The sequence below is a fragment of the Arachis duranensis genome, chromosome 10 (genome assembly GCF_000817695.3).
Source record: "Arachis duranensis cultivar V14167 chromosome 10, aradu.V14167.gnm2.J7QH, whole genome shotgun sequence".
NCBI classification, from domain to species: Eukaryota; Viridiplantae; Streptophyta; class Magnoliopsida; order Fabales; family Fabaceae; genus Arachis; species Arachis duranensis.
In genome coordinates this window covers 2770893-2787367 of record NC_029781.3, presented here as the reverse complement: position 1 = coordinate 2787367, position 16475 = coordinate 2770893, and the positions used below count along the sequence as shown (strand labels likewise).

Below are 16475 nucleotides of genomic sequence, written 5' to 3'. Positions count from 1 at the left end.
ATCTGAGAAAAAAAAAAAAAAAAAACATATGTTTCACCGTTTTTCATAACTTGTATCTTACACTTTAGTTGAGCACATTAGATTGTATATAGATATAGATGTTTCGGTCATTTCCCTCAGTGAGGAATCCCGGTGAAAGTGGATGAAAATCCTGCATTCAAAGCATTTTATGATGTTGGAAATCCAGAGTGATTCATAATCATATATGTTCATAGCTGCACACTATTCTAGAACATGCATGTAAAGTGTGTTATGTAAGAATTCAAGCTACATCATGTGGAAAAGATCCTCACTCAAGAAGTGGTTGTATGATTCGTGAAAATATATATAGTGAGGTTATGTACAATCATCTATTCATCTAAGAATTGTAGTGAACTAGAATGACACCCGCGCGATGCGCGGGACGGTAAATTAATGATAGTATATAATAATATTAAAAATTGTCATGTTTTGTAGAAATAAATTAAATATGTGTAAATTGAAGCTAAATTTAAAAGGTGTTTTATTTTAAATAATTTGTAGTACAAAAGATTTGGATGTTGGAGTTGTACAAAGTAACATTTTTATTTGGTGGTTTGATTTTTGCATTTGTTTTAGTTAATGGACTTAGTCATCTTATGTGGCGCTCGTCCTCCTTTTTTTGTTTGTTGGTTGTTAGAGTTGGTGCTTTCTTCTTTTTGTCGTAGGTTCTTGTGAAGACATGTTCTTTATGAATTGTTAAGTTGTATGCACTTTTTATTATGTTGTTTGTTCTATCTTTGCATGTATGTTCCTATCTTTGTATGTATGTTCTTCTTTATAAGACGTGTCTTGAATTTGTATGGTTTTCTTTCTCTTTAATCTCTTGATGGGATGGTGTTTTAATGTCATTATTTTTCTGAAATGTCATTAGATTTGAAGCAGTTGTGCCCAATAAGTTTTTTGCGTTGCCATCAAATAGTACAAAAGTTGTTGTAACACTTTGATCTAAAACTTTTAATTGAATTCTGAACTTAAAATAAGTATTGGGCTAGCAACTAATAATTTGATAGATGAGATTATGAAAAGTATATAGAGTTACCTTATTGTTGGATATTGTAGTGTTTGATTACATGTGCCACAAATGTAGTTGTTTCTTTTTTTTTATATGCTTTCTTCTAACCCTTTTTACATTTAATATAGTTCCATCCTAATTTGTCATCAATTTTGTTTATAGTTGCTAAAATTGTGAAGATCTTTTCCTATTCCAATATTCAATTTATGTTATCAATAGGTATATGGTATTTGAGTAAGTATGAATGTATGATGCATGTTGTGATTTTTTTTGTCATACCTGATCATTAGATTCTCATTGCAGTTCGAAAATAAATTTTTTTGTGCTAAATTTGATGTCATGTGAAGGAATAGTAATAAGAGACTTATATATGTAGTTTAAATAGTATGGAATTTAAATACTTATAACGTAAAATTTATTATGATTAATAATATTATTATGACATTTATAATATGGATGTTTATTACTTTTAGTGAGTTATTTATAAAAATTAATAAATTAATTGTTGCGGTTATAAATTTATTATATTGTTTATAACGGTAAGATATAATAAATAATTTAATGTATTTGGAGATTACAAATTTGTTGGATTTTATTTTTTAGTTTTTTATTTGTATCTAATATGAAAATGTATGTCTAATATCATATTTTTTTGTTTTGTTTTGATACTCTTTTAATAAATTTGTTTTTTTTTTTTAGTTTTCAAATATTCTTTTCAAAATTTATATTGGTAAAATAAAATAGAATTTGTTTTTAATAATAAGTAAAAACTACAATAATAATTCTTTGTACCTAGTGTTACTTCTAAAAATTAAAATGATTACTTTTTTTTACCAAAGATACAGAGACTCGAACTCGCGACCAATATGGGAGACTATGCCATTTGAGGTATAACTCATTGGCAAAAGATTCTATTTTTTAGTTTTTTTTTATATATTTTATTTTTTTGCTGATTTAGAAATAATAGTTGATTTGGCAAGAATTGAGTGGTTGATTCTAAAATTGTGCCAAGTAAGCAATATTGCTGACATGACATTAGTAGGAGAAAAAAAATGTCTCAAAAATAATGTGGTGCATGCTTATGTATCTACTTTTATATATTAAGAATAGATGCGTGCAGTGCTCGAATTTGAGAACGTGTTGAATATAAATAAAATGGTGGAAACTCAGAGAGTCTATGACTGAAAGAGTCGTTAGATGAAAATTTAGTCAAATAATTCAAATTATTTAAGGATTCTCAAATATCAACTTCACTGCACTTGAATTTTTACCATATAAAATTTGATGATAAGATTGATTTATCTAATAAAATAAAAAATAAAAAATTAATTTAATTATTAAAATTTTTTGTGAATTAAAAGTCTTAGACGAATTAGTTTCAGGTATTTTTTTTAATCATATTAAATATGTACTAAAATTAGCTATCAAAATTAGTTTATAGTATAAAATATACATTAAAATATAAAATACACGTTAAAAATAAACTAACTACACATTTATTTATACGCGACAAAAATAAAAGACTGATTTTGGTGCAATTTTTTTTTTCCCAAAAGAGGGCTTTTAACGGGGCAAGGCTGGTCCAATTCAACAGCGCCAAAGTCCAAGTCCCCTCTTTCTTCTTCTCCTCGTCATTCTTCATTTTGAGACCCCAAAAAATAAAATTGTGAATGCAAATTTTGGAGCGTTTATGCGCTTTGGTTGGAAGATGGAATCAACCACTGAAACTAGCGGAGGTGTATCATCAACCCAAGCAGTTCTGCTCGGAGCTTTAGCTCCTGGTGTGAATGTCCGTACACACTCTGATTCACCTCTTTCTTCATTTTGAATCTGTTCTGTGTTTTTGATTTTTCCTTTTTTCCCATTTCAGGGTCCTACTTGGATTACCTTAAAGTTGACTTTTTTGATGATGGGTATGTGTCTTGCTGTCATGTTGGGATTAGCATTCTCTTCCAGTGATTCACCCTTGCTGCTTCATGTTACTTTCCTTGTTCTTATTTGTGTTACCCTCTTCTTGCTCCTTAGCTGGTACTCTTTCTAATTCCTCATCTTAAAACCCCCTAACTTGTTCATTATTAGATTTTGCTTTTGATGTATCTGCTATCCATTCCATATTGAAAGTTGGTGAATTCTAACTTGATGTCTAACTTACTTTTTATGTCAATTTTTGAATATTTAATAATTATTTACTTTTATACTTTTAAAATTAAATATTGATTTTTAATCCTTTTTGGTAAGTTAGGCAAATACTTTTACGCACCATAGCAATCACCTTGAAAGTTATGCTTATGTGTTTTTAAATGCCTCATGTTAGGTTACTTCTCCTTTTGCATACCTGAATAATTTTGTGGCCATAGTTATCAAACTCTTGAGTTTACTATGAGAGCTTACGAGTTTATGTGCCCAAATCAATTTTACTGAGTTGAGGTTTATTATTTGAGTTTATCCTAACTCCCACCAGTTTAGGTGAACCCTCAAATTTGTTAATCTTGTTTCTGGTAGTTTCACCGGGGATTTGAAAAGATCCATCATTTATGCCTATTTTAGATGCAGTTCAAAATTCAAACATCATGGTCATATATATTTGTCCAAAAACTCTGGTCTGGTGGCTGCTGAATTAATATAGCACAGAAAGATTTCCATTTGTTTTTAACAGTTTGGACTGGATATAAAGTATTTACCTGAATTTTTTGTTTTTCAATACCTATTTGCAACCTAAACTCGTGGAGCTTACATGAGTTTACATGAACTTAAATCACAAAGCTCAACTGATAAACTCAATTGGGGACCTATATTGATTTCTTTACCTTGTAGCTAACATTTCTCCAGCAAATTGTACTGAAGTTAACATAGTTATGCATATGTACATGACTATTAATGTTATTTTGGTTCATGTCTATGGTCGCAACATCTTAACAGAAAAATAATGACAAACTTGCATACTAATGTTCAATTGCATGCTCTGATCTTGTTCTTCATTTACGTGTTGCACAGTCGCACTATGCCAAAGACCACAGAATTTGGATACTGGCTAACAATTGTAGGCATAACTATCACGAACTGATGATGCCATCATGGCTGGAGCCTGGAGCTCACATTAATAGAAATAGTATATTGTAGTCTGCCATGCCATTTATTTGAAGTTTCAAATCTTGCATTAACATACTATCTATGAGTCTGATGTTCTTGTGTAAGTGCATTAGGTCGTAAAAGAAGCGTGCGTGTAAGATAATCGTGTGTCTCGCATGTGAACTGCATTTTCGCTGTAGGTTTCTTGCACAAACTGGCCTAGTGACAGTTGAACATCAAATGCGCGAGATGGGGTTAGTGCAAAATGATCATTCAGAGACAACTAGAAAGAACCAATAACTAATTTACAGAAGTTGGGAAGGTTCTGTGGATTCTTCTTTTATCATGGAAATGCTTGATAGAATAGTTTTGGATGAATTCAATGGACAGCATCCTAAATCTTACAAAAGATTTTGCCCGGAATATAGAGGCTGAAGATGTAGCTTGTGTTAATGACTCTTGGCTTACTAATCCTTATGTTTCTCATTCTTTGGTTTAATGCAACAAAAACATGAACAGCAAGGGAAGTGCAACAAGAACTTCATAGCTCATAGCCTATATAATGTTGTAGCCTTGTTGTGTAAATTAATTAATTAATTAATTTATTAATAATAAGATTTTTGTGTGTGTTATTGATGCTGGCTACTTACATGTACAGTTTTATGAATAGACATTTTGTTCATGCTGACGCCATAGAAGAATTTTGGTTTTTTGGTTCAAGAAGATTTTGATGCTATGTTATACACGTGCCTGGGTTTTTAAATCAGTTAATGCTGTAAAGAGATAGGAACTGGTTAGTGATTGAAACTAGTCTGGTACCTAAGGATTTAGAGGTTGATTTAAGATATAACCCGTGGAAAATTGCCTCTTAGTTTCTTCAGTTCATTAGAAATAACTTCAATGTCTTTAAGAAATGGAGACTGTTAAGCGAAATTTAATAATGATAGAAGCAGAGTAGCAGACAAACATATGTGGCAATCATTAGTGGGTTCAATTTCAACTATGATGATTCTTAGTTCTTGACTTCTTGTCATATGATATGTTCATATCACTTCATGCAATATGTGTATCTCTTCCTAAACAATTTCGGTATGGATTTCTCTCAATTTTTTTAGTTACTTTTCTCTTTCTTTCTTTCAAATCAGAGTAAATACAAAAATATTACGTATACACAAAAATTAACTATTAATTATATATATACTTTAACTTATTTTTAATATATTTTATATTTTAATATATATTTTATATTAATAATTAATTTTAATAATTGATGTTAGTATATATTTAACATATAATATATATTTTCCAAATTAAAAAATGCATACTAAATACAATCTAACAACACAAACAATTGATTCAAGCTGCACTATAGAGGAAAGATAATAAATAATAAATGAGTCATGTTAGAGAGTTAATAAATTATTTGTATAATGTGTATATAATGAATTATTGAGTTATAAAATGAACATCACTTATACTATTTAGAATAACTATTCGAGTACTAGGGATAATAAATATCTTTCCAAAAACTTAAACTGATTTTAGAGTTCACCAAAAATCAAACTCTTGACCTTTTGGATCTAGAACTCTAATATCATATCATGATACCACTCATCCTAAAAGTTTCAGCTGATAAAAAAAGATAACACTAATAATTATATTTCTAATATTCCTTAAACTTCTATTATACACATTGTACAAATATTCTATTAATTTTTTATACTTTTCTATAATAAATATATTTAAATTTCTGTGAGTAATATAAATTTTTAAGTACCATTTTAATAATTGATATATATGATGCCACATTTTTTGTTTGGACATCTCCACTCACACATTCTAACCTCAGCAATTACTGGGATTCTGGGAACCGATCCTGAGGTGTGGTTTAGATTTGTCACTCGTACACCGCCTCAGCCACATGATGTCACATTTTTAAATTGCGTAGATTTATTTGCGGAACAACTTTTTTGTTTGTTTGTTCGTTCGTTTTAATCCAACGAAGTACTGCGTTTACAAGTATCTCCGAATCCATTCTCTTTTTAACAAATAATTAGCATATAAAACGATCCATAAATAAATATCAATCCAAAGAAAAAGTAATTTAAAAAGAGTTTTTTAATTAAAAAATTAATTTTTTAATCAATATTAACTAATTTTTAAAATTATTTTTTAATTTTAAATCTTAAATTTTTCAAAAATAAGATTAAAAAAATATAAGATTATAAAGCTTATCACTGATATTGGTTGAATAAGATGAGAAGAATATAAAAATAAAAGTAGTGTGATGACTAAGTCGAATGAGGATTACTAGAAGTCTAGAAGATCAAATCCCGAAGTGTTATTCTTGTGATTTGAGTGTAGGCCCATACGAGAGTGGGTCCCACTGTATATATAAGGAGAGAGGGTCCCGCAAAAGGGGTTGGTCCCACGCTAAACCCTGCATTCTCTTGTTCCCCTCTTTTTTTGCATGGCACTGTCACTTGCCGCTTCTTCCTTCATTCTTCTCTTCCATTCTCTTCTCTTCTCTTTCCTCCCTTTAATTTTCTTCTTTCTTTTTTTTTTCCGTTAATATTCTTCATCTCATCAACCCTATATATAAATCTTTACATATAGTCTTTTTCTTCTCTTCTCTTTTCTCTAACCAGAAATTTAGGAATTCGCTACTCTTGACTTGGCTTAATTTCTTTACGCAATCGACGATCATCATCAAACCGTCATGGATTTTAATTGGGACGCTGAGCATATGTTCGTCTATTTTTTTTCTTGATTATTTTTATTTTATATGTCGGTTTTTTTATGCTCAATTTTGATTTTCTGAGCCTCTTTTTTTGTGTGTGGGGGTAGATTTCAACTGTATTTGCATGATTATATGGTGAAAAGAGGAATGCACAAAACCGCTGAGATTTTCAGGAAGGAATGCAATCTGACTGACACTGCTGTTAGTATGTATCTGTTCCTCCGACGTCGTTTTCCTTTCTACCGTCATACACATTATACAAACCTATGGTTTTCAAAGAATGTGGCTTCACAATAGAACGTTAATTACTGGATTTCGTAATTTAATTAAAACCTTGCACAGAGTTTTTTTTTTCCGTTTGTGTTGAAAAACTCATATTACTTGCAGTTGCAATGCATTAAAAAAAGTTTTCTACTAAATAGGGTTTTGTTACCTAGATCATTTTTCATTACCAAGAATGCTTGTTAGGTTACAAAATTAATTCCGATTGAGTCTACATTATTGCTAATGAAAAATGATGTAGGTAACCGTTTTAATTAGAGGTTCAATTAGTTAATGGTATCGGTATATACTTATTGAAAATTGATGAACTTAGCATTGATGCACTCAGCTTAGTCAATCTACTAAATCTTGCTTCACATTGACTAATTGTTCAGCACTTGATTCTCATGATGGGTTCTTGCTCGAATGGTGGTCTGTTTTCTATGAGATATATATGTCTAGGGCTAGACTAGCGAAGGATCAGGCGACTGGGGCAGAATCTTCTAGGAAGGTGGTCACTCAATACCAATTTACCAAATATATTTCTTAGTATTGTTTGTCAGATGGTGCATCCTAGTCATACATTTTTGAGTTTTCAGGTCCCAGGAAATACATGTAATGCCGGAATTAGTGTCCCTCCAATCCCTCGATCATCCATGAGTGAGCAGAGACCTGACCAATGTCATGTCAACGCCAGATATAACAGGATGATGGCACAACCAGCTGCATGTGTACTACCATCTACACTGAATGCAAAAGAGCATCCTGGATATCTGACTGTAGATGCCGCCAGAGCAAACAATTTGAAGCTGGCTGTGACCAATTCAAGGTAATGACAGCTGTGGTTGATAAATTTTAATGTGTCGTCTTGTGATTTTTGCTTTCATAATCATGTTATTCCTTCTTTATTTTTGTCAGTAATTCGCTGCAAGATGTAGGGAATAATGCTCACAGGGAAGCTTTTAAGGTATAGTCCAGTTCACCAAAATATACTAATTAGAACTGCAAACTTGGTCCATGGCATGATTGGATCTCAATTTAACATTTTCAGGATATTTGCATCGGAAGGGACGTATCTAGGGACCCTCTAGATGTAGCCCAAAGGACATTGCAACATAAACCAAGTTTGTCTTTAACCTATTTTCATAGCTCAACATCAAAATTTTTTACCCTTAAGCTTGTTGGCTCATGTCTGTTTGGAGATTTTAATGGTTAGTTTTCTTTGCAGATACTGGTGAATCTTTCAATCGAATGCCAATTAACGGCTGGCCAGTAAATGTAGGTGTTGGAGTATGATTGTTGAGTCACTTGAACCAAAAAATTTCAATCTCAATTCTTTTTTATCCTATTGATATTGTCACATTTGATATCTTATTGATATTCTCACACTGAGCAAGATCTCCTGGATTTACAGAACCAAGTATTAACCTCATTTTTGCGAGCACCAAACTTTCAACAGCAATTTCAAGCGCAGACAATGCAAAATCCGGAAGCAATTCCTGCTCATGTACGTGCAGGTAGTCCTAAAAGTCAGAGTTTCCCAGTTCCTGGAAACTCTGTTGAGTGCAACAATCATCACACAAAGGTTTCCGAGGCTGAATTAAGCATAAAAGATAGGCAGGTTGGTGAATGCATGCTCCTTCTGTTGATGTGGTTAAGACATTTATTTTCTTTGTTTCATTCTGAGATAGTAGAGGTAGGTCTTGTGAAAAAATGAAGTATCATGCAAGGGGAGCCTAGTCATGAGCTTTTTGGGTTAATGGGAGTTAAATTCAAGGGGAAGTCAACATGATTATTTGACAAACAAAAACACAGGAAGAAGACAAGAAGATATTCCTTAGTGAAGTATGATTGCATGAAAGGATTTCTGTTAGACAAGAAATTCTGTTTCTCCAGTTGTTGCATATTTCTTCTTAACAAATTGTTTTCATGTTGACACAGACAATGGACCCAATGATTAGGGATAAGCAACCACAGATGCAGTCTCAGAATGTTGAGGTATGGCATTTGATATTTTCGAATTCCAAATGTTGAAATTTAAATTATTGTTAGAAGAAAAAGAATTGGCGCTTATGTTTCTGAAATAAGGTTGTACCCGTTCCTCATCAGAAGAGCAAAAAGAGAAAGGCAGCGATACCCTTGAGGACTGGAGAAAGTGCCATGGTAGGTTGTCTTTTTATTCCTTCTTACAATGGCTATGTTTAAACTCAATGCAATGTTATTTATTCAATTTGTTTAATGCTACTTTTCAATCTGGTTTCCATAATTTTTTTCATTGATCTGTGAAACACAAAATAGGATTGTGTAGATGCAGAAGATGGAAAGCCTATGGATGAAAGTGTGGAGTCTTTCCTGTCATTCGAAAATGAACATGCTGATCATAGAGTTGTGCCTTTCAGCAATCTGACTCGTATTTCAGCTGCACGTGGTAAAAATGAAAATAAAGGTAATATATCCCACAAGAAAATGATGCCTTAATGTAATCTACACATCGATCATAATTCAGTGCTGACCTTTGTCCATGTCCATGTCCATAACAATCTTAGTAGCGATTGATACTAAATGAACAGCAACCTTGGTAATGAAAATTAGACAGAATTAAAATATAATGAATTCCATAAGGTTAAAAGGTAATTCTAGCAATTATTAAACTCTCATTCTAGTTTCTGACACAAGGATATTTTACCATTTGGTAGGTTTTTCATTTGAAGAAGTCAGTTGCCTTCACTCAAGCAAAAACAAAGTTTTATCCACCCATTTTTCATGCGATGGAAAGGTTTTGGCAAGTGCTGGACATGAGAAGAAGGTTGATTTGTGATCAGTTTCCAAATATTAATAATTTACTTTATGCATTCCGAGTCATCTGGGTGTTTCCTCGATTCAGAACTTATTGTAGTTTATGATGATGACAGGTTTTCATTTGGAACATGGAAACCCTTAATTGTGTTACTACTACAGAAGGACATTCACATCTCATTACAGATGTTCGGTTTAGGCCAAGTTCTACTATATTTGCAACATCTTCCTTTGACCGATCTATAAAACTTTGGGATGCAGCCAGAGTGAGTTGTTAATCACTACTTTCTCTTTTTTGTAGTTATATCTTCATTTTATTTTCCCAACATTGATATAGTTTAATGTCAGACACTCAGACTATTTAAGTTATCGTTTTCATGATGTAGCCCGGCAAGTCATTGTTCCAACTCGACGGTCATGCCGACCAAGTAATGTCATTGGACTTCCATCCAAGGAAGCCTGCCATTCTTTGTTCATGTGATAGCAATGACATAATTCGTCTGTGGGATATCAATCAGCGTACCTGCTTGCATACTACTAAGGTTAGGTTTCCAGACCCTTTTCTTTTGTGACGATAGTATTTGTCATTAGGTTCAATTGTTCTGATCAGTGCTAAATGGAGTTGGATTTTGTTTTTGAAGTTGAGCAATGCCAAATTGCGCAGTGTATAAATTTGTTAGTAAATGATATTGTTTTCATAGCACCAACTCACTAAGTTCATGTGTTTATGGTATAAAAATATCAGACTGGACTGAATACACCATTAGAATATTGTAATATTGTTTTGCCCAGAATTGACATGAACATTATGTTTCTGATACTTACTGTGAAAAGAAGCAGCAATTATAAGGAAAATAATAATAATTGTACTACAGGGAGGCGCTAGTAAACAAGTCAGGTTCCAGCCTCGTATTGGGAAGTTTCTGGCTGCTGTGTCCGGAAATAATATCAAGATAGTTGATTTTGAGAGCAATAGATTTATGTACCACCTAAAGGTAACCTTCATCGTTGAGTGATGCCTATTTTATCACGACTCTAGCTTTCACCTTATTGGTAGGAATTTGGATTTTGCACATGACTGAATTTCATTTCTTTCTAGGATCATGTCAAAGATGTTCTTTCCATTTGTTGGGACATGAGTGGAAACTATGTTGCCTCCGTCAGTGAAGATTGCGCACGTGTCTGGTCTGTTGCAGATGGAAAATGTATAAGTGAATTGAATTCCACTGGGAACAAGTTCCAATCGTGTGTATTTCATCCAGGATATCATAATCTCTTAGTAATTGGTGGCTATGAGGTAAAAACTCCATTATGAGATTGATATTTTAGCTAGTGCTTCTTCTGGGCATGCAAAATGAAGTTATTGATTTAAGCTTTAGCTCCCAAAAATCTGGCTTTGCTTCTGCCGTTATTCAAATTGACAGCTTCTAACTTACAATCTCTGTTTGCATGTACTGCAGTCCCTGGAATTGTGGTGTACAACAGAGAGCAGTAAAACATTGACAGTTCCTGCACACAAGGGACTAATTGCTGGACTAGCACATTCACCACAAGATGAAATGATTGCCTCAGCTAGCCATGATCATTGCGTGAAACTCTGGAAATAAGGACTTGGTGCATAGTTCATTGCCGTAGTTTAAATTTTTAGGACCTTTTTCTGATAATATTTCTTTTCTGGAAATTCTTTTTTCTTTCAGATTATGTTGTTTTACAGGCAAACGGGTACTATACGACATTATATGACAGGAATTGGTAGATAGTTTACATAGGCAAAGATACAATAAACGATTGCGCAAATTATTGTACAGTTGCATCTATCATAGACTTAAAAAGTTAAAATCATAACTAAATAAAATGCACACATTTCAGAAACGTTTTTCCTGAAGGGCCTTGATCCTTTAGCATCGATTCAGTTTATATGTTTGAATTTCCAAATTAAAACGACGACACATTTATTGAAAGCTAACCAGGAATCAAACAAACATCGAGATTTAAAAAATAACTTAAATTTCAAAACAAGTTGAGGAAGCAGCTCTTTGAAGAAATTTTTAATTTTCTACACAAAAAAAATGGAGCACTCTTTTGGACATTCTGAGAAAGAGATGACGAGTTCTAATCTATATGAGAAAGATGAATTGCCTCATTGCCAGAGTTGTTCCATTGGAATGCCACGCTCTTGGGCAACCTCACGGAACTGCTTCATTTTCTGAACAGCAGCAACAGTTGCCCTGGCATTGTTGAGTGCATTGTTGCTGCCTAGTTGCTTTCCCAGAGCATTCTCAACTCCGGCCATCTCGAGAACAATCCTCACCGCCCCACCAGCAATCACTCCGGTACCCGGTGATGCAGGCCTCAGCATCACCTTGGCTGCTCCATAATCTCCATCAGCTCTGAAGAACAATGACAACATTCTATAAATATAATGTGAGAAGTGAAAAGCTTAGTTAGAAGCATGATTTGATTACCTGTGTGGAAAAGTCAAGTACTTAGTCAAAGGAACAGTGATGATGTTCCTCCTTGCATTAACAGCAGACTTCTGAACAGCAGCAATGACCTCTTTGGCCTTTCCAACACCCACACCTACATTCCCCTTCTTGTCTCCGACCACCACCACCGCCCTGAACCTCAGCTGCTTTCCTCCCTTAACCACCTTCGTCACCCTCCTTACCTGAACCACCCTCTCCTCGAACCCATCCTTCACCTTCTCCTTCTTCGCCTTCGACCCGAACCCAGTATCCTTCTTCATCTTCGAGTCCATCACGTATATGTCGTTTCCCAGAACGCTCACGCCACTGTACGCCGGTCCGTACAATTCTTCGTATGCGGCGGCTATTTCGTCTTCCGTTTCCATTGGCCCTTCGTCGAAGGAAGGTGGGGCCACGAACCCTTCCGGGGCCTCTGGGGGGTTGAAGGGGACCTCCTCTTCTGGGTTCACGTTGTCGAAGAACGAGGTGTCGATGTCATCGGAGGGCTTGGATTTTGCGGCGGCGAGGGTGAGTGTGCGGGGGCGTGCGGCGGCGAAGTTGAAGGTGAGTTTGGAAGCGGGCAGGAGAGAGAAACGTGAAGAAGCAGCAGTAGAAGATGTGTGAGAGTGGAGGGAGAGAGAGGAGAGGGGAGAAGTGAGAGAAGCCATTGAAGAAGAAGAAGAAGAAGAAGAAGATTGGGTTGGATCAGTGATGTTAGTGTTGTGAAAGGGCTTATCCAGAAAAAGCCAGCGCTACTTGGCTGGATTCACCTCACTCGCTCTTTTTTTCTTTTTCTTTTTTTCTTAGTTTTATTTTTACTCACATACTATATCTACTTTTTTTTACTCTCAATAAATAAACTTCATAATACTTAACAAAATTTGTTGAGTTAATAGATTTTGAATTAAAGATTAGTCGCAGATTACAAACACAAAAGCAAGCTAAAAGAAAAAAAATTGCACTACTTCAACATTTATCTTATACTAAAATGTGTGATAAACTTTTTCACAAAAAAATAAGAGCAAAGACAATTAAATTTTTAAAGTTTTTGACTTCTGATTAATTAATTTAAAAAAATAAATAAATAATGAATATGCATATTTTTTGTCAATAAATACTTTAAAATTAAATTATTTATATTAGAGACAAAATAAAACACAGAGTATAAAACTGAAAACAGTCATTACTCTCGATTAGTAAAAAGAAGATTCTTATCAAAGTAGTTACGACAGTTATTCCTCTCTATACTTAAGTTGCTTCAAGCTACCAGATTTCCTAATTGTTGATATCCAACAGAAAATTATAAATTTCTAGTGGGGCCAGAGGAAAACTAAGCGAAAACAGTGGTAGATTAAATAGGATATCATTTACAGAGACAAGAAGCAAGAAGGGTTAGGCATCAAAGATCTTAAAGCATTCAACTTAGTTATGTTAGCCAAGCAAAGTTGGAGAATAACAACTAAACAGGAATCATTAATTAGCAAGATATACAAAGACCGCTACTTTAAATATTCATCCTTTCTTAAAGCACACACTGGATCAAGCCCCTCTTGGGTTTGGAAAAGTTTATTGGAGAGAAAGAAAGTGATTGAAAAAGGTTTAATGTGAAAGATAAGGAGCAGAGGTTCAATTAAATTTTTGAAAACTCTTAGATTAGGAATTTTAGGCCTATCTTAGTCTACCAACAACAGAATACAACTTCAGATATTATATGGCTAAATCAGCTACTCAAACAAAACAGAACATGAGATACATAATTAATTTAATCAATCTTTAGTTCAGATATTGCAACAAACATTTTGCAAACAGAAATTAACGAAGGAGAGGATAGGATTACCTGGGCAAATAAGAAATCAGGCCACTACTTAGTAGCATCGGGATACCAAATAGCTTTCTTTTTCTTCCATCCTCTAATTGATCAGCTCCCTAAAGTCTAAAACTAAAAGAATATTTGAAACTCGGTTTGGGATCTGCAGTGCCCCTGAAGGTAAAGATCTTCATCTGGAGGCTACTTCACAACGAAATTCTGGTCCGGCAGCGCATTCACATCAGATTCCACAATGTACAAGACGTGTGCCCTAAGTGTGGAGGAGAAGGAGAGACGGCTCTTCACTGCTTAGTGCCCTGCCCAATTGCAATTTAGACTTGGTAATTATCTAACCTCAACGCGGCACCAATAGTTAATAACAATCATGAACCATAGCGATAGTGGTCGGATCTGAGCGAGCTTGCAGGACGACAATTGCAACGAAAGAAGGAATTGGTATTGGCGACGATGCTAACTTGGACAATTTGGAGAAAAAGAAACGGTAAAGTTTTCGAAAGAAAGAAAACAAATATATGCTCAATCTAACAAACTCCATTCTAAATATCAAACGCACAGACAGTTTAGACATGTAATCTAATTTATACCTTTCCATTTCTTTTATTAGATTTTTTTTTAACTCAGCAATATAATTTTACATTGACTTTTTCTTTTCTCGATTAAGTTATTATGGTTTGATCCAAGGACATTTTGAAAAATTCCTCTTTTATTATTTGTTGTCTAAATATGGACCAAACCACAACAATGTTCTTATTATACATTTTATATAATGAAATGAATATTGTCTATCTTTAAAAAAAAATAAAATAAAATTACTCATGTGTTTTGTTATTTGTAGTAGTGTGTGTTTTATTATTATTACATGAACATAAAAATAATGTATTTTTAGATAATAAAGTATTCATTATCTTTTAATTTTTATATAACTTTTATTAATTATTTTTTGTTTATACAAATTTTACCAAAACAGGTAAAATTCTATTTTAAAGTTGTTATTTACGTGACAATTATTTATAAATAGACACGTTACAGTAATTAATGGTATATATAAATACCAACGTTAAATTTTAGGTGATAAATTGATTAAAAGACATAACGTATTAATCGTTTGTTATAGTAAAAAACCAAATTAATATTTTTTTTCAAGAACTAATTAATATAAAATCAAAATCTTAAAAGATTTAATTGTCACCGTAGTCAAAAAATAAAAACGGTGCTATTTATTTATTTATGAGAATGAAAAATGGTTTTTGAATTTTTGGAAAAGAATAAATGGGTTTGTTGGACTTTGGACTTGAGATCATTTCGTTAAACGGGCCTAGGCCGGGTGGTTGGCCCATTATAATGAATAGAAAATTACTCTCCGCCGGATTTGAAAACCCTAATTTTTCTCCTCTGTTTTGAGCTCAGCCGTTTCGAAGTGCAAACACAGGCACAGGCACAGACACAGTAGTAACAGAGATCCAATATGAAGGTTTTTCTCCGAATTTCTCATTCTTATTTCCGTGGTTGTATAATTTCTTGCTTTGTGACTAAATATTGCAACTCTTTTTCAGTTCAACATTGCAAATCCCACCACTGGATGCCAAAAGAAGCTCGAGATCGATGATGATCAGAAGCTGTAATCTCTTCACTACTTTTATTCTTCGGTTTTCGCTTCCATTCTTTAGTTCATAGGAATATTTAATTAAAGCCAAAAAAAAAATGCACGGTGTATTAAGTAATTTGAATGTGGACTTTGCATTTACAGGCGAGCATTTTGGGACAAGAGAATCTCACAAGAGGTTCTTGGTGATGCTTTGGGTGAGGTATGCTCTTTTAGTTGCAAGCCTTCAACGTATGCTGAAATTTTTGTTAAGCAATTTTGACATTGAATTAATCACCTTCAATGCTGTTCTACCAACAGGAATTTAAAGGCTATGTTTTCAAGATTACTGGAGGTTGTGATAAACAGGGATTTCCAATGAAGCAGGGAGTGTTGACACCTGGTCGCGTTCGCCTCTTGCTCCATAGAGGTAATAGTTATCGACTTCACTGTTACATGTCTTCCTTAATTTTGCTTTGAGATTAAGATTATAATGAAAATTAGTATAGGCTGCACAATGCATAGAGCATTCATTCAAGTCTTGTGTTCTGTGTTTTAATTCTACATTCGATATGTTTTAATGAATCCATTTAAGTAGTAGGACTTTCGTATTTGTTTTCCAATTTCCATTCAGGGATGGCAACACCATCTGAACCCGCGGGTACCCACCCCTCCCCTACCCGCTTGGGGCGGGTAATGAC

General features: G+C 33.7%; 4 protein-coding genes across 6 annotated transcripts in view; 3 read left to right on the top strand and 1 right to left on the bottom strand.

Moving 5' to 3' along the window:
- Window positions 1-2607: 2607 nt before the first annotated feature.
- Window positions 2608-4734, top strand: LOC107468366 (uncharacterized). 2 transcript variants are annotated; one of them, XM_016087649.3, is made up of 3 exons: window positions 2608-2822; window positions 2904-3061; window positions 4028-4296. In XM_016087649.3, exons 1-3 carry the CDS (start codon window positions 2724-2726, stop codon window positions 4095-4097), a joined length of 327 nt encoding a protein of 108 aa, XP_015943135.1. In that variant the 5' UTR covers window positions 2608-2723; the 3' UTR covers window positions 4098-4296. The 2 variants fall into 2 exon arrangements, with proteins under 2 accessions (XP_015943135.1, XP_015943134.1); XM_016087648.3 differs by lacking the exon at window positions 4028-4296 and adding an exon at window positions 4303-4734 and having other exon boundaries at window positions 2613-2822.
- A 1845-nt stretch (window positions 4735-6579) lies between these two features.
- On the top strand, window positions 6580-11786 carry LOC107468316 (transcriptional corepressor LEUNIG). Of its 2 annotated transcripts, none has more exons than XM_016087584.3 (17): window positions 6580-6850; window positions 6950-7047; window positions 7499-7614; window positions 7703-7932; window positions 8022-8070; window positions 8155-8227; window positions 8332-8381; window positions 8518-8724; window positions 9045-9101; window positions 9213-9266; window positions 9402-9549; window positions 9800-9909; window positions 10016-10165; window positions 10286-10441; window positions 10775-10894; window positions 10999-11196; window positions 11360-11786. In XM_016087584.3, the coding sequence occupies exons 1-17, from the start codon at window positions 6822-6824 to the stop codon at window positions 11504-11506; spliced, it is 1992 nt and encodes a 663-aa protein (XP_015943070.1). In that variant the 5' UTR covers window positions 6580-6821; the 3' UTR covers window positions 11507-11786. The 2 variants fall into 2 exon arrangements, with proteins under 2 accessions (XP_015943070.1, XP_015943069.1); XM_016087583.3 differs by having other exon boundaries at window positions 9192-9266.
- Window positions 11787-11886: 100 nt separating this feature from the next.
- On the bottom strand, window positions 11887-13056 carry LOC107468317 (30S ribosomal protein S5, chloroplastic; the record flags this gene model as incomplete). The annotated part of the gene is given in 2 exon segments (XM_016087585.3): window positions 11887-12289; window positions 12365-13056. Coding segments are annotated over 2 exon segments (918 nt in total). The 3' UTR covers window positions 11887-12039.
- A 2494-nt stretch (window positions 13057-15550) lies between these two features.
- LOC107468326 (40S ribosomal protein S6) overlaps window positions 15551-16475 on the top strand; it is a 2205-nt gene continuing 1280 nt past the window's right edge. Inside the window, exons 1-4 of the mRNA XM_016087593.3 lie at window positions 15551-15663; window positions 15746-15810; window positions 15940-15997; window positions 16096-16204. Coding sequence (XP_015943079.1) covers window positions 15658-15663; window positions 15746-15810; window positions 15940-15997; window positions 16096-16204 — 238 coding nt within the window. The 5' untranslated portion in view covers window positions 15551-15657. The remainder of the gene's footprint in view (window positions 15664-15745; window positions 15811-15939; window positions 15998-16095; window positions 16205-16475) is intronic.